This window comes from Rhineura floridana, chromosome 4 (assembly GCF_030035675.1).
Source record: "Rhineura floridana isolate rRhiFlo1 chromosome 4, rRhiFlo1.hap2, whole genome shotgun sequence".
In the NCBI taxonomy this organism is placed as follows: domain Eukaryota; kingdom Metazoa; phylum Chordata; class Lepidosauria; order Squamata; family Rhineuridae; genus Rhineura; species Rhineura floridana.
The window spans coordinates 34,488,561-34,514,869 of NC_084483.1; the positions used below are offsets into that span (position 1 = coordinate 34,488,561).

Below are 26,309 nucleotides of genomic sequence, written 5' to 3' on the forward strand. Positions count from 1 at the left end.
TAGACCTACTGAAATTAATGAATCTAAGTTAGTCATGTCTTGTAACTTTAATGGGTCTACTCTGAGTAGGACTACTATTGAATACTACCCTAGGGAGTGTACCTTATCACAGTCATGACATGATCAGATTGTATAAGTAGTAACCTTTTGATATTGCTTCTGTTGAGTTTTGTCGAGATACATTGCACATATATGCAGCCCAATCCTTACTCAGAAGTACCACTTACTTTAGTGAACTTATTCCCAAGTAAATGTTCATAGGATTTCAACCTTAGGCTCCTAGAATTGTAATATAACACAAATGAGTTGTTTTTCCTCCTTGAGAGCTGAAAGGCAGATAGAAAGGAAATTCCAAAGTGTATCTGTTAATCAGAGTAGTTATTCTGGTTGAATTAAAATGGGTTAAGAGCCTGACTTTATGCATGTTACATTGAATGGATTGGTATAGTGCCAGAGCATGCTTCTAACTGCTCTTGAAGAGGTGTGTGAGAACTGGCAGACAGCAGAGCGTCAGCTGATAAGACAGATAAAGCCATTTCTGGAACATGATAGCCTGACCATTGTCATTCATGCACTGGTAACTTCCAGATTGGATTACTGCAATGTGCTCTATGTAGGGCTGCCCTGAAGGTTGGCCCAGAAACGACGGATAATGCAGAACGTGGCGGCTTGACTGCTCAATGGGACAGATATTGGCATCTTATTATGGTGCTGTTGAAAGAATTGCATTGGCTGCCAATTAGCTTCTGGGCTAAGTTCAAGTTGGTACTTGGGTACAAAGGCCTATACAGCACGGGACCAGGGTACCTAAATTAATTACTCATCCTTTATATACCCAACTTGTCACTGCACTCTGCAAAAGGGGGCATCCTGCAAAAATCTTATCAGGGGGTCTGTTCCGCATGATGTTGGAACTGATCCTTTAGTGTACCAGTCACTCCCATTAAATATCAGACAGACACCTTCTCTATTGTCTTTGCAGCACCTGCTAAAAATGTTCTTCTTTCAACAAGCCTTCTACATGGAGATCTTTATTCCATTTGGTATCTGTATTGGATTTGAAATGGTTTTTATATATACAATTATTTTAACTGTTTTATTATACAGCCACAAGAGTGGCTGTATACTATAGCCAGCGTGGATTTTTCACATTCTGCAATATTATATTGAAAATACCCCCATGTCATTCTGATGCTTCCCATAAGCGCATTTCAAAACAAAACCTTACGAAACTTATAGTCCTGAACTCAGAAATGCTTGCTTAACAACCCCCTAAATTTTCATGGCAATACACAAAACAGTCAGAGAGAATAGAGAGTTCAAAGTCTAAAAAGAGAGAAGAAAACCCTAGAGCCCTTTTGGACTTCTTTCTGTCAGTGTTATTGTAATCTGTTCAAATTCATTAAAAATCAGCCATGTTCATAGAGTACCTGGGACCTTGTCTCATACTCTGACCTTCATCTTCTGCTGTTTAAAAGTTAAAAAAATGCCTGGCTGATTTTTAATTAATTTAAGAAATTATGCATTGAACTGAATGATAGTCGGGCATGCTCAGTAAGAACCAGCTGTCAGACTCACAGCTGCTTGGCTTGCCTAATCAGGGGGCCACACCCACACCAGACTTTGATTTCACTTGAGACAAGCATGGCTTCCCCCAAAAAATCATGGGAAGTGTAGTTTGTGAAGGGTGCTAAGAAGAGATTCCTATTCCACTGACAGAGCTCCAGTGGCCAGACTGGTTTAAAGGTCAGCCATTCTGATTGAAGGTCTGTGAGGGGAGCAGGGCGTCTCCTAGCAACTCTCAGCACCCTTCACTAACTACACTTCCCAGGATTGTTTGAGAGAAGCCATGACTGTCCAAAGTGAAATAAAGACCCGGCATGGATGTGGCCAGGGACAGCTTTGGTTTAAATTTGCCTCTGCCCAGTGCCCACCCACCCAATCTCCTCCCCTTCCCCTCCTCCTCCCCGTTCCTCCCCCAGGTCAGTGTTGGACTACACTACAACCTGGGAAAGTTTCAGCCATGAAACTCACTGGGTGACCTTGGGCCAGTCATTGCCTCTCAGCCTCAGAGGAAGGAAATGATAAAACCACCTCTGAATACCGTTTACCATGAAAACCCTATTCATAGGGTCACCATAAGTCGGGATCGACTTGAAGGCCATCCATTTCCATTTTCAGTATATACAGTAACATCCCTAGGATATGTTATGTTGGTAAAATTGTCAATATATATATATTTATAATTGATTGACAGAAAGAAATGAATAATTGAGTTAATGAACAGCCCATGTATCAGTTCATATCGTAGAACATAATACACAAAACATATACTCATCATGAAAGCCACTGAAGAAGACTAATTGTCGAAACGCGTTTGGCTATGCTATACATTTTGCAATTAATTACATATGGGCATTGATTTATGTGTATTGGCCACTGTTTACAAGTTGCCCTTTATCTTCACATTAATATTGTCTTGATTATAAAATAAAATTTGTATTTCATTGTGTATGTGCAATGATTTTTTTATTATTTTGCTGGCCATCTTTATCATTATATGAAAATACTTATAGAGATTGTATATTGACTGTTAACATACATATTAAATTTTTGATATCATTTTATAATTATATATTTTATGTTTGTACCTTAACTTTGTTTGGAGCATTTCCATTTTCAAACATGATTGCACAGAAATAAATCCCATTGAACTCAAAAATGATCAAATCCCACTGAACTCATACAAATGATCAAACCCACCCTCTCTTCTCCTCCCTCCTATCCCCTCCCTCTTGTCCCTTCTCTCCCCCTTCCTTTGTCCCTTCCTCCCCATCCCTATCTCCTTCCATTCCCCTCCTTCCCCTTCTACTTCCCCCTCCCCTTCTCCTTCCTCATCCCCATGGTCAGATTTACCTATCTTAAGCATGATTGCATGGGAGTAAATACCATTGAACTCTATAAGCATGCAAATGATCAAACATGCCCACCCCCTTCCTTTGCTCCCCTCCAACCTGCTCCTTCCCCTTCCCTCTCCCCCTCCCCCACCTCCATGGTCAGTTTTACCTATCCTAACCCTGATTGCATAGGAGTAAATCAGGTCAAGACTTTCCTCTTCTCCCAGGCATTTTAGCATGTGTAAATGTGTTTTTAAATTTGTGTATTGGTTTTTAATGTTTTTAATTGTTGTAAACAGCCCAGAGAGCTTCAGCTATGGGGCAGTATACAAATGCAATAAATAAATAAGCAAATAAATAAATTGAACTCAAAAAGCATGCAAATGATCAGACCTGCTTTTCCCCTCCTTCCCCTGTCCTCTCCCTTCCTCCTCCTCTCCCCGCTTCCTTCTTCCTCCTCCCTTGCCGACTGCAGCTCTCCCCCCCCATCTGTTTTACCTATCTAAGTATAATTGGAAGGGAGTAAATCCCACTGAACTCAATAAACATGCAAATGATCAAACCTGTCCTTCTCCTCCCCTTCCCCTCCTGCCTCCTCCCCTCTGCCCTTCCTCCTCTCCCTCCTCCTCCTGCCCTCCCCCCCTCCTGCCCTCCCCATCCCTTGTGGTCAATTTCACCTATCCTAAGCATGATTGCAGGGGAGTAAATCCCATTGAACTCAATAAGCATGCAAAATGATCAATACATTCTCAGCAAACTTGCACATGATCCCATTTCTTACCTCCAAGATTAAAAAGCAGAGAAATTCACTAGCAGGCAAAAAAAACCCTTGTGGTTTAGGAACGTACCTATAACTCACAGATATTTCTATCAAACTTTAAAAAGCAGGGAAATTGGGCAGCTATAGTGAATACACCAGGGGAGCAGGAGACCTGACCTGCTCTCTGAGATATTGGACTGCCCTACAAATTTTGTCAAAATGCAAAGGCAATTTGGATTGGTCTTTCACAGTCCAATCCACTTCCTGTGTAGCTTGGAAGAGTTTGGTAACATGTGCCTCTGAGCATACGGTGAACGGTGACTATACCTGCCATTTCAAAGATGGAGAATTATATTTTTGTATGTGTGTTGGTGTTCTTCTTACTTTACTTCTTTCCTGTGTTACTAATGTTTCTACAGATGTCTAATCTAGAAAGTTTGCTGAGCTAGATGGCCCAATAGTCTGACTTGGCAGAAGGCAGTTTCCTATATGAACAGACAACTTCAGAACTGAGCTCTGCTGTCAGACCCACCAAGAACTGGGCTCCACCACCTCTGCAGCTGGCTCCACCACTGGAGTTTCTGCTGTGGCTTCTGCCAAAGTATCAGATTTGTAAAGCTTTTATTTTTTAAAAAAAACTGGCAATCCCACTCAACAAGCAGAAAAAGGCCACCCCTTAACGTGCTCAGGGGTGACTTTCTCTATTATATCATGTTACTTCATGCTTATTTCTTTTAAAGAAAGCGCTACAGAGAAGGAAAGAAGAGAAAAAGCTCAAAGTGGGGCTCTGTGTTAGTCCAATCATTTTCAGTTGCTGTGCATTCTTTATGGAAATAGATTGCCTCCAAGTCGATCCTGACTTATGCCTACCCTATGAATGGTAAGCGGTGTTCAGAGGGGGTTTACCATTGCCTCCTTCTGAAGCTAGTCCTCTCCAGCTGGCTAGGGCCTGCTCAGCTTGCCACAGCTGCACAAGCCAGCCCCTTCCTTGTCCGCAACTGCCAGCTGGGGGCCCCCAACTGGGCTCCCTGGGACTATGTAGCTTGCCCACGGCTGCACAGGTAGCAGGGCACGTAACCCTTGAGCTACTCCCTGTGGGGGTGATCTTTAGCTGGTCCTTGACACCCAGGAGACACCAGCGGGGATTTGAACTCACAGACTCTGGACTCCCAGCCAGGCTCTCCTTACACTGTGCTATACCAGTTGTGTGCATTCTTTATGAATGCAGCGAAAACCCATGACTTCTTTATAATGAATGCACCTATATACCTATGGAGCCCCCTCCCGTATATGTGGCAAGTAAACCGGTCGATTTATTTCTTATGTCTATAGTTGGGATATTCCTAATGTCGAAATTCCCGCTTCTCACTTTGTCGCTCTAGAATTTTTTTCTAAACTCTATGGTCGGATGCTTTCCTCTTTGACCCCGGAAGTGAAACCCGCTCAGGAAGAAAGGAAACATGCAGGTCTCCAGCCTCAACGAGGTGAAGATCTACAGCCTCAGTGCCGGACGGAGTTTACCTGAGGTGAGAAGGCCAGAGCCCATCTCCCGCCTGCCTTTGGGAATGTTGGTCTTTCACCGCGCGCCTCCCCCGCTTCTCCTCCGCTCACCCCTGGATTCCTTCCCGCTCCCGTTTCTATCTTGCTCTCAGCATTCTGTTCCTGACCAAAGTTATATGCCCTACAATAAAAGAGAATCGCGCACTTGCACGCCGGGGTTATAAATCCGGAATAACTGCTACTGTCCGTTGCTACCGTCCCTTTCTTGTTAACGAGGCATAGACTGTTCGTTGAGACCATGATCCCCTATTAAAAGGGTGGGGGTGCGGGTGCTCACTGGTGATCATGTCTGGAATGTTCTCATTGGTGCTTATGTTTGAGGAAGCATGGATAGGATTGTAAGAATTCAGAGGCAATCCACGTAGACTTGACTGGATCCCGTTCGAGAAAGGTGATGAATCTTGTGTAGGTGGCTACAGATCTGAAATAACGACCAAGAGTACTAGCAAAGCCATGGGGTGAATACATTAACACTTCCTGGAAGTTAAAGGACCCTCAGATTCTTTAATTGAGTGAACTGATGTAACATGAGAAAGCATGTTGTAAACTTAATTGTGTGAACTAAGGCCTCAACAGAATCCTGTCTCTGCAAAATCCTTTCTCATAGAAGATATATAGGCATGTCACTTTATTATTGTTTACATTTTTATCCTACTTTTCCACTAAGGAGCTTAAGATGGTGTATCTGGTGTATTTTCTCCCCTGTTATGTGTCCACTACCTCCAGGATCAGAAGTACTTGACTCTGGATAGCATTTGTTGTGGCTCAACAATGAGAGAGTGCTTCTGCACAATTGCTATTGTGCTGTTGCTTAAGAACATAAGAAGAGCCTGCTGGATCAGGCCAGTGGCCCATCTAATCCAGCATCCTGTTCTCACAGTGGCCAACCAGGTGCCTGGGGGAAGCCTGCAAGCAGGACCTGAGTGCAAGAACACTCTCCCCTCCTTGTTTGTTTGCTTGTTTGCTTCCTGTTGGCATATGGTTGGCTACTGTGACCAACAGGATGCTGAACTAGACAGACCTTTGATCTGATCCAGCAAGGTGGTTTGTATGTACTTATCCTCTTAACAGCCCAGTGTGGTAGGTTAGGTTGAGGGTGACTGGGCCAAGGTCAACCGGCAAGCTTAATGCTTGAGTGGGGATCTGACCCACGTTTTCCTTAATCAAGTCCAACACTCTGATTTTAAGGGCATTCCATATCAGATTCCTGTTACTGCTTGCTGTTGATAAATGCATTTCATAATCTGATGAAGTAGTCTATACAAGCTCATGCTCTTGAGATGTTAGGATGCAAACGTAAGCATGCTCTTTTGGGAGCAAGCTGTGCTGATATTAGTGGGAGTTATTTCAGCATAAACATGTTTAGGGTTGCAGTGTTAGTCTTTAAGGTGCTACAAATATCATCTTTGTGTTGATGGATGAATTAGCCCATAAAGGAGGCGGAGATACTACTGCAGCCATGACAAATTATTCCTGCATGTTTGCTTTGGTGTGTTGAATTAATTTTATTTTGAGCCTTTCTTTTTATGATAGTTAGATATATTTTATTTTAAACTGCTCTTCTCTGTCTCAGCTACCCAATTTGTTAGGCCCTGATTGCAAGATCTCAAATTTGCTTGGTGTGTGCAAGCTTCTCCGCCTGATACAGTTCTTTGCTTGCAGCTCACCAGAAAAAATATAGAAGGCAGCAGGAGTCTGTCAAAGTTTCCCAACCAATGGGAATGAGCTTTTGTATCCAGTTGCTGATACAATTTTCCTTAAATTTGCTATTTGTGGCAGTGACGTGTGTGTGTGTAAGTGCACATGTGCCTTGTTGCTTAAGTCAGTGAGTGTTACAAGACTGGAGGCCCAGAATAAAATGTCTCTTGGTCTGTATTACAGTACAGAGATCTTCAAAAAGTGACTTTTCTCTGCTTTACATTGATTTATCTGCCCTGCTGCATCATTGTTTTGTGTTTGTTTTCTTTTATTGTATTTGTATTAATCTTTTGTAGCAGAGGTTTCCAGACTATGGTCTGTGGGCCATGAATGGTCCATGACCTTCTTTCAGGTGGTTGGCAGCATGTCTGTGGATTTGTGGTTGAAGACAGGAGACAGCACATCCATCACATTAAATATATTGATTTTTGAAAAGAAGCAATAAAATACAATTAAAAATAATAAAGCATCTAGCACAGTGCATTACAATTGCTACAGAATCAGACAGAAAAATCATTAAGTGGTCCACCAAGAGCTATTTTCACATGATCTGTGGGAGAAAAAGTTGAGGAACCACTGTTCTATAGATTGCTGTGAGAGCCTTTGGCTGAAGTTTCTTAAATAAATAAGAAACTGGGCTTATGGAGCATATGAGTTTATTGTTTATTATGGAGCATATTAATTTATTGTTGTTTATTAATCCTATTTTGTTGTCTATGTAGCACCATCATTGTTTTTCCCCCACTGAATACTAACTCTCTATTTTCTTTCCTTACAGTGGCTTTCTGATAGGAAGAAGAGAGCACTGCAAAAGAAAGATGCTGGTGAGTTAACCTCCTTGTTCAATGGAAAGAGCACCGCAACATTAGCATGAATGTTATTTCTGTTTTCAAATGGTGGTCCAGTGGTGCTCAGTTGAAGATGTAAAAAGGGGGTGGTTAGATCTCACCCTAAGACTGGAAGGGTTTCTGTTTTATGCTAAACTTCAGCTAGGGATGGGAAACCAGTGGCCCTCCAGATGCTGCTGGACTACAACTTCCATCATCCCTGACCACTGACTACAATTGGTGGGGCTGATTGGGAGTTCGAGTCCAACACCATTGGGTCACCAAATTTCCCCCATCCCCCTTTTTAGCTTTTTTTAAAACTGTAGTTTTATCAGTACTTTGGCCATTGAAAGCTCTTTTTGTTATGATGTGATAACTAGACAGTCTTTTATACAATTGTCTTTTGTGTTTTAAGATATTTGTAGGAGAATTGAACTTATCCAGGATTTTGACATGCCTACGATTAGTACCAAGATCAAAGTTTCACGAGATGGGCAGTACGTGATGGCAACTGGTGAGTATGCAGACAACCAGGTTTTTCAGACTTCTGCCAGCTTTAACAATTGGTTTGTAAATGTGTCTGTTCTGACATTAGTAACTCTTACATCAGAGATATAAACCGAGGTACTGTTCGTGGGAGACAAGGGAAGGTTAGGGGATTTCGACCTGGTGCTTAATGGGGTACGATTGCCCCTGAAAGACCAGGTCCGCAGCCTCGAGGTCATTCTTGACTCCCAACTGTCCATGGAAGCTCAGGTCTCGGCTGTGAGCCGGGCAGCATTGTATCAACTTCATCTGATATGGAGGCTGTGCCCCTATCTCCCCAATCATCTGCTCCCGTCAGTGGTACATGCCTTGGTCTCCTCTCGCTTAGACTATTGTAATGCGCTCTACGTGGGGCTACCCTTGAAAACGGTCCGGAAATTGCAACTGGTACAAAATGCGGCGGCGCACCTGATAAAAGGCAGCCGCCGGCGGGATCACATAACTCCAGTGTTAAAAGAACTACACTGGCTACCAGTGGTTTGCAGGGCCCAATTCAAGGTGTTGGTTTTGACCTTTAAATCCCTATACGGTCTCAGCCCAGTCTATCTGAAGGAGCGCCTCCAGCATCATCAGTTATGCCGCCTAATAAGATCAGCCTCAGAAAGCCTTCTCTCCATCCCATCAGTGAAAACAACCAGATTGGTGAGGACTAGAGAGAGGGCTTTTTCAATTGTGGCCCCCACCCTGTGGAACTCCCTCCCTAATGATCTCCGCCTTGCCCCCTCTATAATGAGTTTCTGCCGGGCCGTGAAGACCTGGCTCTTCAGGCAGGCCTTTGGGGAGGATTAGATTTTATTATTATTATTATTATTATTATTATTATTATTATTATTATTATTATTATTATTATTATTGGTGTAGATTTTAATGTTTACTGGATTGCTATGTTATTTGATGTGTAGATAGATTTTATTATTATTGGCTCAGATTTTAATGTTTATTGCACTGATATGTTGATTTGTACGTCACCCAGAGTGGTTGGAGAAGCAGCCAGATGGGCGACTAAGAAATTTAATTTAATAATAATTTAATAAATAAAATAATTATGGCTGATGAAGTGTGGGCTCTAGGATTGTATTGTATGCTTGTGCAACTTCTGATGGACAGTAAACCTAATAGCTGGCAGGGTGGCAGGCAGCATATGTTCATTTGAGGGCTTAAAGCAGGTGAAGGGAACCTTTAGCCCACCAGGTATTGGTGAACTACAACTCCCATCAACCTCAGCAAGCATGGCCAATAGCCAGGGAGGATGGGAGTTGTAATTCAACAACTTTTGGAGGGCCACTGGTTTACGTATCATTATATAACTGTGCATCTTCCAGTTTGCTTCTATAACTTCAAAATGAAAATTTGAAGCATGTTTGGGACCTTCAGATATTGAGTTGGATTCAGAATAAGGTAGGGTGCAATCCAAACTCACTCCTCCCACCGGCATGGCTTTTCAGGGCTACCGCAGTATCCACAGCCCTGCTGTTCATGGCAGCAGAAGGGTGGGAAGACAACTGGGGCCTGAATTCAGCCTGATGTCATTGTGTGATGGCAGTCACGCTACTTCAGGATCCAGTCTTCATAATGCCCCATTTGAGGGCTTTCTGCTAGCTCCTTCTGGAAGGGATCCCACCAGTGGGCACCCTGCCTGCATGTTTGGCAGCTGACAGGAGGCAGACTTAGCCAGAAGAACTAGGCAGCGGGATATCGCCGCCTGATAAAGCCCCCCTTCCCCTGCCTCATCCAGCCCAGCATAAGGAGTTTTTGGGATTGCTCTGTTAGTTGCTTTAGATCCCATTGAAATCAATGGTGCAGGTTAGTTATGACTTCAATTCCATTGGTTTCAATTGGAACAAAGCACAACTAACAGTCTGGCCTCAATATATCACATTCTAGTCTTGTTTGGGCATTCACCACACGCATGTGTAGCAATCACTACAGCTCATCATCTCTGCACAGTTTAGAGTCCTCCACGAGTTTGAGGGTGAAGCTTTGCAGTGGTGAGCCATGCTGGAGGGGGCAGAGTTTGGCAATGTGCCCCGGTTCCATTCTCACATGACTGCTGACACGGCTCACGGACACGGCTTTTGCACAATGTGCATGGACTTGATTTCCACCAGCAGTGTTTTTCCCTCCTACTCTCAGCTGTGTTTGGTCCTGATTGCTTTACATTCATGTGCTGTTTAGGAGGGAGTAGAGCAGGGGGAAGACTAAATCGAGCTCCTCCTCCAAATTGCTGAATGCTTCAAGGGCAACACCTCTGCTTCTCCAGCTGCTTGATCGGTCTGGGGAATCAGGCACGCAGCTTCGATTTGCGCATGCGATTTCCATTCAGCTAGAGATGTGCATGTGGAGGCCTGGTTTGAGGTGCTATTCTCTTGCCTTGAACCTTTGGGATAAAATACAACTGTTGGTTTTTTTCCTTTAATTGGCAGAGTACTCCACAGCAACCTTACACGTGTAATCCAGTGTACATACTTTCTTTCCAAAGGGATCTAAGTGAGCTAAACATGGAGATAAGAAATTAGTATTGAGGAAGGACTTGGCAAGGGTTAGCATTTGATTTCTATTAATGTGCTATTTTGCCCATTTATAAGAATCTTGTTTTTTAAAGGATTGGGTACTTTTAAAAATAAGTTTGGTGGAAATAGTGTGAGTTCAGCAACAAAGCTATAAGGCATTGAAGATTAGTGACTTTTAATCTAAAGAATTAGTTATTTATCTATAAACTGTTTTAAATGGGTGACACGTAAGTGCCTTGTGCCACAGTCATAAGAACTAGTTACATTTTATTACAGCCATTGTCATGAACAAACTAAAACACGTGTATCAAGGCACAGGATTGTAGCCCTTTTTGAACACCCATTAATTTCTCAATCAGAAACTTTGTCAAGACCTGAATCTTATTTTGTCCTGAGATAAACGAATTGAAAAGTGTTAAAGCAAATTCTCTTACTATATATTCTTTTCATTTTTAACAGGGACATATAAACCAAGGATCCGATGTTTCGATACCTATCAGTTATCTATGAAATTTGAAAGATGCTTAGATGCTGAAGGTAAGTGAAACTAATTATGATGAAAACTAATATGAATAGCATATTAATATTTCAGTAGAAAACAGTGCAATCCTATGCATGTTTATTTGAAAGTCTCATTGTATACAATGGGGCTTACTCCCATATACTTGTGTGTAGCAGCCTTGCCTTATGTTCTCCGCATGTTTTGGACTGCAACTCTTATCTTTAACCATTGACCATGTTTGCTGGGGCTGATGGGAACTGTATAATATTATTTATTATTTAGGTAATTTGTATACCGTTCCATATTTCAAGAGAGCCAGTGTGGTGTAGCAGTTAGAGTGTTGGACTATGACCTGGGAGACCAGGGTTTGAATCCCCACACAGTCATGGAGCTGTTTAGTTTGTGTGTGTGACTCTGCTCCCCTCTTGGCTTATATCAGGGATGGGGAACCTGTAGTCATCCAGATGTTGTTGGACTCCAGCTCCCATCATCTTATGTCCAGTAGTCAAGGATAATGGGAGTGAGAGTCCAACAAATGGAGAGTCATAGGCTCCCCGTCGTGAGCTTGTATGCTATTTGCTGATAGAAGGAAGTTAGAGAGCAATGGGAGGTGCTTGGCAATACCTTCCCAGTCCCTTGAGGCTTTGAACCCAAAAGGAGTGATGGTGGAAAACGTTCCTACTATGGCAAGAGGGTGATCTCAAGGATTGACCACTGCAGGCTTGAGCAGGCTTTGAAATCCAGGTGAGGTACTGCCATAGATCAGAAGCAGTACTGATGTGGCTGCCCTCACAACAGGACAAGCACAGAGCAGTGCTAATGCTGGTGCCTGTTTCTTCACCTTTTCTTTCTTTGACTGTAAGCTCAAAAGACCAGACAGACAGGAGTATTATGTGATTAAACTTGAAATAGTGGGGTTTATAACGTTGTGTAGAGGTGAATGTTTTAATGACGCCTATTTGTAATCTGTTTTTCATCTCCTCAGTGGTTGCGTTTGATATTTTATCAGATGATTACTCAAAGGTATGTTTACTTTCAATATTTATATTGCATATGAAGCAGGAGAAAAATGTGCATTTCAAAACTGTTGAAAGGATCTAATTGCTTTAGTGTGTGTAATTTCTCTTCATTTCTTTAAAGGACAGAAACCTGAAGGAAAAGTGCTATTTATCCTCTCTTTACGTTCTTTTGAATGTCTTGTTTCTTTCTTGAAAAGCTGGAATTAACTGTTTTCTCAAACAAAAAATCATCCCCTGAAGTGCTGACAAGGTGCTGAAGCTGAGAGAGGATATTTTGTCTGAGGCCATTCAATGAGTTCATGACTGAGCTGAGATTTCCGTAGCTCATGCCCTTAACTGCCCTGTTGATTAGCAGTAAGCAAAGATCGGTGTTCTAAAGTGAAGGACAAATTTGCTGATATTTGGATCCCTTTAACGTACATTGGCAAAGGTATCCTGGCATTGATCCCACCTTTGACACATGGGATGCCGTGGAGAGATACAGATTAATTAATGCTTTAATGTCTTGCAACAGAGGTGTGAACTCTAAAGAGGAAAATGTGTGATGTGACAAGAACAGTGCTACCCCAATGTTTGTTCAGGTTGTTATAGTTTACAGTTGTAACAAAAATAATAATAATACTTTTCAAAACAACAACAACAAAGATCAGTGTATGCTACATGCAAATATAGCCTCTGTGGCATCAAACAGGATGTTACCAGTAATAACTGTTAGATCAACATCGGATGAGATCTTAACATCATAGATTTAAAGGTGTGTTAAAAATATATATTCTATGTTGCTCTTTTGCCATTTAAAAATTGGGATGCTATTTTTTTAGGGCAGCTGCCAAAATACCCTTACTCGGTACATCTCCTTTTTAAAAAAAGGTACCTGATTATCACTAAAAACAATTGTACAAATGTGCAAGATAAGTCTGTCCTGATGTGTCTTCTGTCGTGTGAAACAGATTTCACATAGTTACTAAAGTATATATCCTTGATGATAAATCTACCATTACCTTGTTTTACACAGTCAAATCTAGGGTTTGAATCCATAGTTATGCTTCCATGGGCAGAAGAGAAGGGCAGACAATTTTTGCTAATCCCCCCTCTCTGCTGCAGCCCCCTGTGCTCTTGAAAACCAACTCTAGAGAGTTGGGGGACTCTTCTGAACAGTGTAGCAGGTGGTGCTGGAAACTGCAGAGGGGAGGAAGAATTGAAGTAAATAGCCTCTCTCCCTTCTTCTGCCCAGGGAAGCATGTAGTTTGACAGGTGGGAGCCTCCACTAGATCTGACCTACTTCTATGAATGAAAAGAGCCTTCCATTCTGACCCCACTTCTTTTGATTATGCCTCTATAAAAATAACTATTCCCCCCTTCTAGGGGGCTAAGTGAGAGGGAAAGAATGATTCCTCTCCAAATATCAATCCTGTGCTGTATGTTTTTCAGATAGTTTTCCTCCAATGTGACAGATATGTAGAATTTCATTCCCAACATGGCCGTTACTACAGGACAAGAATACCAAAGTTTGGTAGAGATTTCTCATACCATTATCCATCATGTGACCTGTACTTCGTAGGAGCAAGGTATGTAAGATGCGCTGAGTTCCTGTTTAACTGTACTTACATTTTTTTATTTAGTGCTTCCTGTGAATATTCTGCAAAAGCAGATTTACTGAACATTCATAAACATATCTGAAGTGCTCTTTGAACGAAAAAGTAAAAATATTTTGTTGGAAAATCTAAGTTGGTTATGCAGAATTATTGAGATCCTCTTTAAAAGTCAGTTGTGTTTCTGAAATATGTGGGACATTTCAGTTTTATTGTGACTTAACTGATGATTTAAGTTTATTTCAGAAATTGTAAAATGTTTTGAAAAGTATATACAATCATAAGTATGGAATTACTGGGGAAAGAAGGGAAGGGATTTTTTTAAAAAGATTGAATTATAACGTGGCTTTGGCATAGTTCAAAAATGTTCATAAACTTTAAAGGATGAATTAAGCATTTTTGTCTACTTATTGAAGACAGGCAAGGCACTATCTTGAGGGTATTCTAGGTGCCATGGGATATTGTGGGCCTCCATAGGTTGCAGAGTAGCTTTTCGTCACTGTGGCTGCCCTGCTGGCAGTGGGGCTGAAAATGGGGTGGTTTCGGGTGTGTGTATCTGGGGTGTCTGAAGAACCACAGGATCCTAGGCACTCTCATTCCCCCAACATGCCTCCAAACAGACCTGGAAACTATGCCAGCTCAAGAGCTAGTATAATTAATTCCCTCCCATTGCCTCCAGTGGAACAGAACCAAGAAAAAGGAAAAGAAAAGGTGTCCCCACTTCTTCTGCCTTGGCTGTGTGATCTGGCAGGGCTTAGAAAATAGCAGTGTTAAATATGCTTTAAGGGTGTGGGACAAACATAGGGATTACCTAGCCCAGGGATTGCCAACCTGTTGCCTGTGGGCACCATGGTACCTGCAAAGGCCTTCAGTGGTGCCCACAGCAGGTAGCCCAGAATTAGAGCTTTATTTTATTTTACGAAGTAAGTGTCTAGCTCTCCTAGAAGGAGTGTTGTGGAGCAAAACGTGCAGGTACCCTTCTAAGCAATTTCTGCAAAATGAACCAGCCTGGCTGCTCCTGCCGGTGAATGTTATTAGCTAATGAGTGAAGTCAGAGCTGTGACTGATAAGTGAGTAGCACCATGCAATAGGAATCCCTGGAGTCCTAAAGAAGTCTGTGTTTTCGCCTCCTTTTTAGTGCACTTTTCCTCCTTCTGTCTTTTTTTTCTCTCCTTGGAATCTCCATAGTATGCCTTCTTTTCCTAGCAACCAGGACTCACCTTTCCTGTGCTGGGTTTGTCAGATCAGGTGATAGTGCCTAGAAGTTATTTTCTACAAATACTACTACACAATACATGTGGGTGAATTCTAAAGGATCTCCCTCCCTTCAAAAGGCAAATGTGAAAAAGGCATGCGTTTGCAAAGAGGCTGAGGCGTGTCTCCTGCTAAATACCAGGGACTCATTAAGAATTCACTGGATAGTTTATGTATGACTGTTCAGAATAAAGCCTTTTTGTGTTTAATGGGGCTTACGTCCAGGTAAGTGGGTACAGGATGGCAAACTAGGCTTTGGTTTAGGGTTGGCATTGGGGAAAAACAAGGTTCTTGTGCCTTTAATAGCGGTAAGGCAGGCAGAAATTCAACAGGTCAAGCCTTTTCTCGTATGGAAATACAATTATGGGAAAAAACGTCACCATTACTATTCTCTAATTTTGCTTTATGCCATTTTGTGACTGATGTCCCAAGCACTCTTTCAAAATTTGAAATGTGCCCTCTGATCCAAAAAGGTTGGTGACCCTTGACCTAACCCCAAGAACATCACTTACTTTATCTGTGATAGATGATGAAAGATTTAATCTAGAGGGTCATCTAGGAGATTTTCAAATAAGGAAAGAGGGTTGAGATCATATTACAATTGGGGATGGAAGAGAACATACGAACAGGCAAGAGAGAGAATGCAGTTAGACCTTCCTGTTTTTCAATTTATTAAAATCAAAACTTACATGAATAGGCTTAAGCAAAAACAAGAATTGAGAGAAGAAAAAACTGAGTTTGAAACTTTGTTGGAAGAAAAATGGGTTTAAGAGTATTTTCCGCAGTATATATCAACTAAAGAAGTGTTGTAATGAGAAACTTGCCCACATGTTAAAGCAGAACAGAGATTTGCAAAACAGTATACTGGGAAAGGTGTGGAAATTTCTATTCAGAAAAGGTCTACCATTTCAGTAGCAACCAGTTACAAAGAAAACCGTGTCAAGACGGCCATATGAAAGCATTGGACCCTCTGGAGGAGTAAAATGACAAGCAGGTCAAATGTTGGCTTTGTGACAAGAAAAAAGGGGACTTCCTCCACATTGGAACTGTTAGAAAGCCAGGAAATATTGGACAATGGTTATTACTATCATCAATGAAATACCCCAAATAGGTATGATGGGTAAAGTGCTGTTGTGTCTCTTAAAATTATGTTAACAGTGACACAGTACCTAGACAAATCCAAACACAGGTTTTATTCATTCTTAACCCTAGCCAGAAACCTTTATGACAAAACTTGGAAGACAAATCATAAGCCAAATAAATTGGATCTCATTAGGTAACCGTGGGAACTGTTAGCCATTATCAAACTAAAAATATCGCTGAGGAAACAAAGAGCATATGAAAGAGCTAGGACTCTGTTTTTCAATAAGTTAAATGAGAATTGGAAGTAGATAGGATAGGAACTGATTACATGCTGCTATAATAAAGATAAGCATAGGAGATTGATTTATTACTCAGACATATTTAGACATATCTATATAATAGTTATATATTTATGTATATGTTTGTATATACACAGTTTCCCACATTATCACTAACTATTATCAAAAGGGAAATGTGCAAGTACAGTTTTGTTGTTGTTGTTGTTGTAGCTCTGAAATATACCGGCTAAATCTGGAACAAGGAAGGTACCTGAATTCCCTACAGACAGATGCTTCGTGAGTATCTTCAGTTTATTGCATGTATCTCCTCCTTCCAGTAGGTGGAGCCAAATGACTTAATTTTTATTGTAATAAGCCCTATTGTGAGGCACATAGATGCACTCCAAACTGCATTTATAAACTGGGGTGTTTGATTTGTGTGTTAAAGTATAATTTATACTTCCAATTATTAATAATTATACTTTGAATTTTAATAAGCAAAATTCTTATGTTTTAGAATTTGCTTGTTAAGTTCATTAGGTTGTTCTGTCAAGAAAGAACCTTATTTTGCATTTTGAGGTATTTTAGAAGAAAATGAGCATATAATTTGAAATAGGTATAATTGTTAAATCAGTAGACCTGTTATCTATGATGAAGAATTGCTTGTTTAATTTTTTTTGCATAGCTGTTAGTTATGCTGCATATTTTGCATCAGATTCAAAATATAGCCATCAAAATATAGCAGTTGAACTAAGAAATACTGCATGTCAAATTGCATTTACTCTTCCTGGCCTTCTACGCTTCAGTTGATTTTAATGCTTTTCATAAATTATGGAAGCTATAATATTTTATTTCCCTGTCAGTCATGAAGTTTCTTTTTCCTTTTCTAGGGAGAATCATGTCTGTGACATAAATCCTGTCCATGGCTTATTTGCTACTGGCACAGTTGAGGTAATTTCATCTTCCTAAGAACAGCACTATTTTTTCCTTTAAAAACAATGATAGATCTATAACATCCTATCTACTAATAGTGAATTCATTCTTTGGAGTGGGGTTCCTTAAGATGCCAAAATGGTACCATCCATCAAAAAGAAAAAGTTCTCAAGAGGTTTGGGGAGCCCCCAAGGTTGGAGAAATACAGAAAAAAATTAGTGGAGGAGAGGGAGAGAACCCTAAGCAGGGTTGAAAGCCCAAAACACCTTGGACGGAAGAAAATGGAAAACCTTGTGGTGGGAGTAGGACTGCAATGGAATATCCTGGAAAATGTAATGGCTGGCTGACAGGAATCCTGAACAGGAAGACTCCATACTGCAACATTTTGTTGCAGGCCCTACTTGTGTATAAATAGGTAATGTAATGTCACTTTTTTGTGGGATGCATTCAACATTGTAAACAGTATACCAAAATACAGTGGAATGTGTATTTTTCATTACATTTACTAAGGTTGCAATCCTACATTCACTTCCCTGGGACTTGTGTCTGAGTAGACATGCATAGATTGCACTGTAAGTTTAGGAAGACCAGTCCTGCAAAGTACTTCAGAGTTCATGGAAATATGTTTTGGGACAAAGGATACAAGCTGTATTTTTCATACTGGGTTGGGTATTATGTTATTGAGTATGTCAAGAGGAAGAAAAGGAATAGCTCTGGGAGGTCAAAACAGTGAAGGACTGAGGTGCTTCGAGTAGCAACTGGGATGCATGGCAGTAGTTGGGACAAAGATCATCGAGAAGAAATGGACCTTCCCTTGCCAAGTTATGATACAGTTGCATCAGGCACTATTGATGCTGCTTATTCAGCAGGTCGTAGACCTGCTGTGGGAGGTGGGTAGGTGGAAAGCCCACCCACAATGCATCACATAATTACAGCACTGGCAGGGTAGAGACTGTAGTTTGCTGCCATTTAGATTTAATAGGGGCCCTATTTTAAATGAAGCAATAAGTGCTGGGCCAGCAACGTGATTCTTTCCAGGTAAGTGCCCTTTCACCCTATTCTCCATAGGGTCAAAGTTTTCTTTCTTAACTAGGGAGGAAAGTGTGAAAGAACATTTTCTCCATGTCCTCACCTCTGCAGAAGTAAGTGACAAAGATGCAGAAAACTTAGGTGCAGTCTATGGGATTAGGGGCTATGCTACGGATCATGTTTTGTCCCACGCTGTGAGTTTCCTGTTCTTAATCTAGATGGAATCTAGCAGCAAGCCTTATCAGCTTTGGGATGGAATCCAGCTGCTTCACATGATGCAGTGAACAGGATTCCGTAGCCCCAGTTGTTGAATTCCACTGGCCCCTGGCTACTGTTAGGAATTGCTCCTTGCAGGTATATCAAGATCAGATCACTTTTAAATGCAAAGTGAAAATTGAAAGTGTAGGCATTGATCTTGCGTGACTGAAACCTAGATGAAAAGGCTCGAGCCGTTTTTGTCTAGCTTGACACAGAGAGCTAAATAACGTTTGATAATAACAGCAGATCAGTAAACTGATTAAAACATGATGAATTATTTGAGAGTACTAAATGATGTTTTCTTTATTTTCCACAGGGGAAGGTGGAATGCTGGGACCCCAGAACAAGAAACAGAGTTGGGGTGCTGGATTGCGCTTTAAGCAGCGCGTCAGCTGATAAGGAGTATGGAAGATATATATATTTATAGTTTGTGTCTCTTCTATAAATTTTCTCAGCTTTTACCAAAAATGCTTCTAACTTCTCACTTCAGCTGCAAACTAGCTGGTGATGAGCCTTAAGAGTGACTTATTAACTAGAGTGAAATGTTTCTTAAATTCTTTCAGGGTAGATGGTCTGCCATCTATTTCGGCCTTGAAGTTTGATGGAACATTAAATATGGCTGTTGGAACATCCACAGGGCAGGTAGATATGCTGTCAACTTAGTTGCTGTGCACCTTATGTTACATTTCCGTGCTGACTAGTGGCAAGGACTGCATTAAGTCAACTTTTTAAACATCACTGGCAGCATTCACACATCATGGTAAATCATAGTTAATGGTTTTACTATGAATATAGTTGATTATTCCTCCCTTCTAGCCAATGGGAGCAACAAGCCACAATCTCTGGCTTAGCATTAATGCCCAAACCAGAGATCATGGTTTGTTTCACTCTCAACAAGCCATGATGTTAAGCCAAAGTTTGTTTGAGCAACACAAACCACAAAACTTGGTTTGGACCAGAGCTTGGAAAAGTTACTTTTTTGAACTACAACTCCCATCAGCCACAACCAACATGGCCACTGGACTGGGCTGATGGGAGTTGTAGTTCAAAAAAGTAACTTTTCCAAGCTCTGGTTTGGACATAGCGCTAAGCCAGGCATTGTGATATGTTGCTCCTGCAGGCTGAAGGAGAAGAGCAAAGCAGGAGCAATTCTGTGTCCACATTAAGCCATTCACTATGGCTTACAGCTGGAAAGGTAAATGAAAAAGATTATTATTAACATGAATATAATTAGCATGCTAATGTGTACAACACTATGATATATTGGCTTTGTACATTGCCTCACGGTGTAAATAAGTGGTGGTTGATTTTTATATATTATGTTTTTGAAAATAAAAAGATTTTTTTTTAAAAAAAACACTATGGTTTACCATGAAGTGCAGACTGGGCCAAAGTATGATGTGCATGACCTGTGTCCAGGTCTTGTATGGATGTATAAATTCTGGGCTATGAATTCTGTGGAATATGTTAAATTAATCTTGAGCTAAATGTGCATGTGATCAAATTAGTTGACACTGTGTGGTGGGAAATGCTATTGAAGCTTTGCAATTCAAATAATCTGCTGCCCCAGCTTTGTAAGGATGCTACAGTTCCAAAACAAATCAATGCTCATTTGTTTCATGTTCTGTTTCTCTTTAGGGCAGAAATGGGAAACTTTTGGCCTGCTAGACTATGCTGAGCTACAACTCCAAGCAGCCTTGGCAAGTATGGCCAATGGTCAGGGACGATGGGAGTCATAGTTCAGCCACATCTGGAAAGCCCAAAGTTCCTCACGCTTGCTTTAGGGGGACCGTCTAATTGTTGCATGTCTAGTTTGGTGTTTTTTTGCCGTGTGTATGCTCTTGTTGCAGTGGTTCCCCTTAATGGGAACTGATATGAACATTGTCTTGATGTCTATATTGTAAGTTGCTGTGACAGATTTTTATAGTAGGTGATGAATAATATTAATAATAATACATAATACTGTGCATGCAGAGGAGAATGGCTTTATTTCTTCAGATTTTTAAGGGTGAATAGAAGACAGTAGGGCTTTTTTAATATAACGGGAGCACATTAATACAAGGTCAGCCTGCAAGACTCATGATCAGAGGATCATGAGGTTAGCAGGTTACAACCTCACCCACACATACACTATTTTTGCAACCATTGGACATGTAAACCAAGGATTTGTCAATCACGCAGTGGGATGAGAGTTAGGCAGCCCTGGAGATTCATTAGCTTCTTCTGCTAACCTGTGTAAAAAATCAAATAAAAATGTCAAAATGTGAGTTAGCTAAAAAAGATAATGGCCATAAAAGATCTGGGGAGGAGCAAAGGGGGAGCAATCTTCTCTTTGGGAGCCAGCACACTAGTGCAGTCCCAGTAAGCCATAGTTTAACTTACTGTGACATACAAACCAGGACAAAGCATAATACTGCTTTTCTGATTTGTTCATTAGTAGATCTTGTTTCTTTTTATAGATCTTGTTCAAAAATTCACACATACCTCTCACCGCACAAGCACATCTCACACCCCCTTCATTAATACTGAAAAAATGCTTTATGCTTATTTGATCATTTTAAACCTATTAAGAATTGTAAAAGATTTGTAGACCTGCAGTTATGTTGAATGTGCTTGAATGTTGAACGTGAAATCTAGCTACCTTTGTTTGTTGCTAGGTCTTGTTTTACGATCTCCGATCAAGTAGCCCGTTAATAGTGAAGGATCACCAATATGGCCTGCCTATCAAATCGATCCAGTTCCACAATTCGTTAGATTTAATTATTTCAGCTGATTCACGGATCATAAAACTGTGGAACAAGGACACAGTAAGTCTTGCATTAATTTGTCTTTCCTTTGATCTTTTCATTGATTTCCCATTCCACTGTAACGTTTTCCACATATGTATCTCCAGAGAAAGCAGTCCAAAAGACTTGTGTCTCCCCTGGGAAAGGCTTTGGAGTGAGGAAGTCATCTTTCATCAGCCACCTTCTGTGTGATTTTATCTAGATCCAACTCATAGGCCACAATCCCGCCCATACTTAAATGTGGTTAAGTGCTATGTTGGATGGTGGCCATCATGCAGTCCTAGGTAATAAAAAATCAATATTTTTTTCCAAGCTGACTTGTAAATTGCACTTGCAGCAAGAGTTCCAAGTTGCATGTGGTGTGTCAAAGGAGGAGATTTCTTGCTGCAAGGCAGATGCAACTATTCCTTCTTTGAAAGGCTTCTGTTCCTACTGGCCTCTCCTCTGACGCTGGTTCCTTTAACTATCTCTGGCCAGAAATTGATGGAGAAAAGAGGAAGGGAGTGAGGTGAAGAGAATCTTTAGCACTACATGCAGACTTTCCTGCAGCTGGGGATCATCCAGTTCTTTGTTTTCAAAAAGTGGAGGTGGGGGAAAACCCTTCCTCCTGTTAATTATCGAGGAAGGCAGCAAAAGTGGGTGGGGTGGCAAAATTAAACAGGGAGGGAAAGGAAGCACCCAGGAGGGAGGTGAAGCTGTTAGAGAAGCAAGGGAGGAGTCCAAAGGGAAACAAACTTCCCCTTTTTTAGTCTTTTAGAGTCAGGCTTGTGGCCACAACATCCTGCTACTTGTACCCTTTTATCTGCTTAATTAGCTGAATCATTCAGGAATCAGTGTCAAACAGGCTTAGACCTGATCTCCTTTCTCCTTTCTTTTTCCATAGGAGTGGCCACTGCACTCTGTACTTCAGTGCATATGCAGCCTAGCTGCCCTGGCCACCCCAGCTCCAGGCGTTGGCATGAGTGGGTTTCCCTCTGTTCTAACGAGGCTGAGCATAGGCCAGAGCCCAGGGATATGGACCCTCCTGCTCCTGTCCCAGAATGCCCCAGAGCTCCTCTGCCACTTGCAGCATCCCACAGCCATGACTTAGCATTTCGTTTCTATATGGAAGAGAATTGCTGTGGTTGGTGGAAGTGAGGGGAGGAGAAAACAAGAAGCAAAAACGTTAACATCCAGCGGTGAATGTTTGGGATAGACAGCACATTGCTCTCTTCAAAGCAGTAGCTCTTCTTTTCTCTTCCACCCCCCTTTCCCTATTTCTAAATTAGGGCTGGTTCTGACCAAACATCTTTTCCTCTCTACGCGAGTCTTTTGGAGCGATTTCCCCCAAGGATACGTATGTGGAAAATGTTACAGTGGAATGGGAAATCCACACACTTCCCATGGAAGAGGGAAAAATCCATTACTCTCCATTCTTTAACAGCCCAACATGGCCATATCCACGCATTGCATGGAAAGTGTTGGGGCAAGTTTTCCCAGCTCAGCTGAAAACTGCATGTTGGGGGGTGGGCTCTTCAGCAACTGTGTGGGCCTTGCAGTGTTTCCCCTCACAATTAAATATGAGTTTCTCGAATGTCCACATTTTTGAAATGCTTGTCAAACTTCTGTGCAAATCCAGTCACCTCATATGCACCATTTTTGGCCTTGTTTTGTTTTGTTAATTCATGCTTTCCTGCCCCACATTTGTAAAGACAATCAGCTGATTATCATCTTTTTGAGACGTGGGACTTGGCTATCAGCAGAAGGCAGTTGTTCTGTGCCTATGGCGCAGTATAGCCTGGATGCCTTTGTGCCATAAATCTCTCTGCCTGTTCTGTCTTGCAGAATTAGCCCTGTAATGGGAATCATCCTGGTAATTTGCACCAACTTAAATTAAGCAGAAAGGGATACAGCCATCTCATTTAACATGACTGAATAATAGATTCGAAGCAGAAACTGTTTTTGTTTTTGTTTCGTTTCACATTGTTGTTTCAAGTGTTAAAGCAGTGAAATGGGTCACATTTCACCTCTCTTGTACGTTTACATGTTAATTGAGGGGTGGGAAACCTCAGGCCTGGGGTACAAATGCAGCCCTCCAGGCCTCTCTCTCTCTCTGGGCCTTATAACTCTCATCCGCCACACCCCTCACTGACCCAGCTTCACACACACCCTGAGTAGTTTTGCCTGACTGGAATGTGTCCTGGAAATTTCATGATGCCTTTTTGCTTGCTTGGATGGATGGGGAAGAACAAGGTATGTGTGTAGATGCGAGCCTATTGTACAACGGTAAAATTTACGTTCCATGTTTCACCTACTTTTACCTCTGGTCCCTCACACTGTTGCCATGTGGACTCCAGAAAGTTGCTTGAAAGGAAATTTGATCCTCAGGCCAAAAAAGGTTAATTAGATGACTCTTGTATATATGATTTGTGTCTTTATTTATGCTTCTAGAATATTCCAGTACAAAAAAAATCATAAATATTAATGCCTCAACAATGCAATCCTATACATGTCAACTCAGAAGTAAGCTTCATTTGAGTTTTGTGAGTTTTACTTTCAGATAGGCAGATTGAGGATTGCAGTCTGAATCACAGCATATGTGTCATTTATAAATTCTTAATTATAATAATTAATTAATAATTATAATAATTATAATTTAGAAATTCAACATCAGTCTCCAGGAAATGCTAAATAAGCTAAAGCAATTTTTGTTTCCTTAAAAGCACAATTCTGTTTTGATCAGCAATTTGTATTTGTCTGATTCTTCAGTGTAGTGTATTAAAAAAACAGATTTCATGTGTCTGTGTACTTACATATTCACACACACTACCTGAAAGTTTGACAATTTGCTTCTAATTCTCAGTTCTTGAATTACTTGCAACTGAGTCATCTGTATTGGGCCTCTTAAAGTACAGTATACTGCAGGTCATAAAAAGTATATAATGTCTCATTTTAAGTCTGAGTGAGGCAGTTGATGGAACCAAATCTTGTTGGGGTTCTTTTATATAATGATGAAGCTACACAAAGCTTGCATGTTTGACGTTTCTACCTAAATGGCTATAATGGCAAATTGCCAGAAGCAATTTGGGTGGCCTAACCCAACTTTATATAAAATTAAAAAAAACTTGCCGCAGACAGATGCATCATAAATGAAGAGCACCAGACTAAAGAATTGCATGTCCTAACATGAAGTGTTACCTTCTGAACTGAAAAGACTATAACACATATCTTGGAAGTGAAAGACTGTGCTGTGTTTTAGGTAAGGGCTAGACAGCAAATAAGGATTATTAAGAACATAAGAAGAGCCCTGCTGGATCAGACAAAAGGCCTATCTAATCCAGCATTCTGTTCTCACTGTGGCCGACCAAATGCCTGTGGGAAGGCCACAAGCCGGATATTCCCCAGTGCTCTTGGTCCCCAGGAACTGGTATTCAGAAGCACACTACCTCTGATCATGGAGGTAATACAACCATCATGGCTAGTAGCCATTGTTAGTCTTATCCTCCATGTAGTTATTTATCATTTATTTAGGTTATTTATATTTGTTGCCTGACACCATAGCTCTCTGGGAAACTCACAGAGACAAATGTTTAAGATGTCACAAAAATTAGATGCGTTATAAAAACTTGCAGTAGTAACCAAAAATCATGGTACACCTAAAATACACAATATATCGACGAGTGGGACGCAGATTTTAAAAGTCTGGCGGAATAAAATTGTGCTGCTGAAAAGACCATAAAGAGGGTGGCAGGTGAGCCTCTCTGAGGAGGCCATGCCGTAGCTGGGGTGCCACCACTGAGAAGACCCTCTTCTTAGCAGGCACAATTCAGCCAAAGCGAAACACTCACGTCCTGCTGCTTTCAGTGGAACAAGTTTGATATGCTTGACTCTCTCATTGAAATTGATGAGGTGTAAAAGTGTGTTTAATTTTGGCTGGGTTGTGCCCTGTCGTAAAACACAGCTTCCTCGTTTGGTTTATGCTTATGACCATGATACACCTTTTGTATTAGAATATTATGGAGTCTGATCATAAAACTCTTCTGGATATTTTTACAATTGTGTTAACATTCAGGCAACTTAGTAAGAATATCATGAACATACGAGTTGAGTACTATCAGTGTTTTATTCCTCTCTTTAATATGGGAACATAGGAAACTGTCTTACACTGAGTCAGACCACTAGACCATCTAGCTCAGTACTGTCTACACTGCCTGGCAGTGATTCTCTATGATTTCAGACAGGGAGTCTCATAGGCCTACCTGGAGATGCTGGGGATTGAATCTGGGCCCTTTGACATGCAAAACAGATGCTCTGCTACTGAGCTATAGCCCTTCTCCATATTCTCTCAGTTTCAAAGTAAATGTTATTCAGCAGGCTGCAAACTGCTATTAATATAACTGTTGTGAAATGCAAAGGGTCTCCCAACACATACACACCTTCTCATCTTGCCTCTTTTCCCTCCATCTTCCTTCCTCTTCTGCCTTTCTTTCTTTGAGTATCTGTAACAGATACCTTTATTTTCAAAAGGTCTAACTGTGTGGAGAATTCTTCCTCTGCAGTTCAATGCTTATCATAAGCCGGGGAGGAAGTAAACCTTTGATGTGACTTCACCGCTTTCATAAACACTGAATTTTAGTAGATGGAAATTATAGAAGATTTATGTGAGAATCACTTTAATAAAGGGAGGCTAAAATGAGAGAGACTCAGGCCATTTATAGTTGGTTGGTTAATGCTGTATAGGTAGATTCTTGGCTATTGGCTTTTTGCTAAAGGTTTTACTTATTTTTTTAATGTGATG

At 41.1% G+C, this 26,309-nt stretch overlaps 1 protein-coding gene across 1 annotated transcript in view; it reads left to right on the forward strand.

Moving 5' to 3' along the window:
- Positions 1–5,093: 5,093 nt before the first annotated feature.
- Positions 5,094–26,309, forward strand: part of NOL10 (nucleolar protein 10) — a 71,796-nt gene continuing 50,580 nt past the window's right edge. Inside the window, exons 1-11 of the mRNA XM_061622778.1 lie at positions 5,094–5,183; positions 7,694–7,739; positions 8,158–8,256; positions 11,258–11,335; positions 12,286–12,323; positions 13,751–13,887; positions 16,758–16,823; positions 17,417–17,477; positions 19,063–19,148; positions 19,310–19,388; positions 21,404–21,553. Coding sequence (XP_061478762.1) covers positions 5,118–5,183; positions 7,694–7,739; positions 8,158–8,256; positions 11,258–11,335; positions 12,286–12,323; positions 13,751–13,887; positions 16,758–16,823; positions 17,417–17,477; positions 19,063–19,148; positions 19,310–19,388; positions 21,404–21,553 — 906 coding nt within the window. The 5' untranslated portion in view covers positions 5,094–5,117. The remainder of the gene's footprint in view (positions 5,184–7,693; positions 7,740–8,157; positions 8,257–11,257; positions 11,336–12,285; positions 12,324–13,750; positions 13,888–16,757; positions 16,824–17,416; positions 17,478–19,062; positions 19,149–19,309; positions 19,389–21,403; positions 21,554–26,309) is intronic.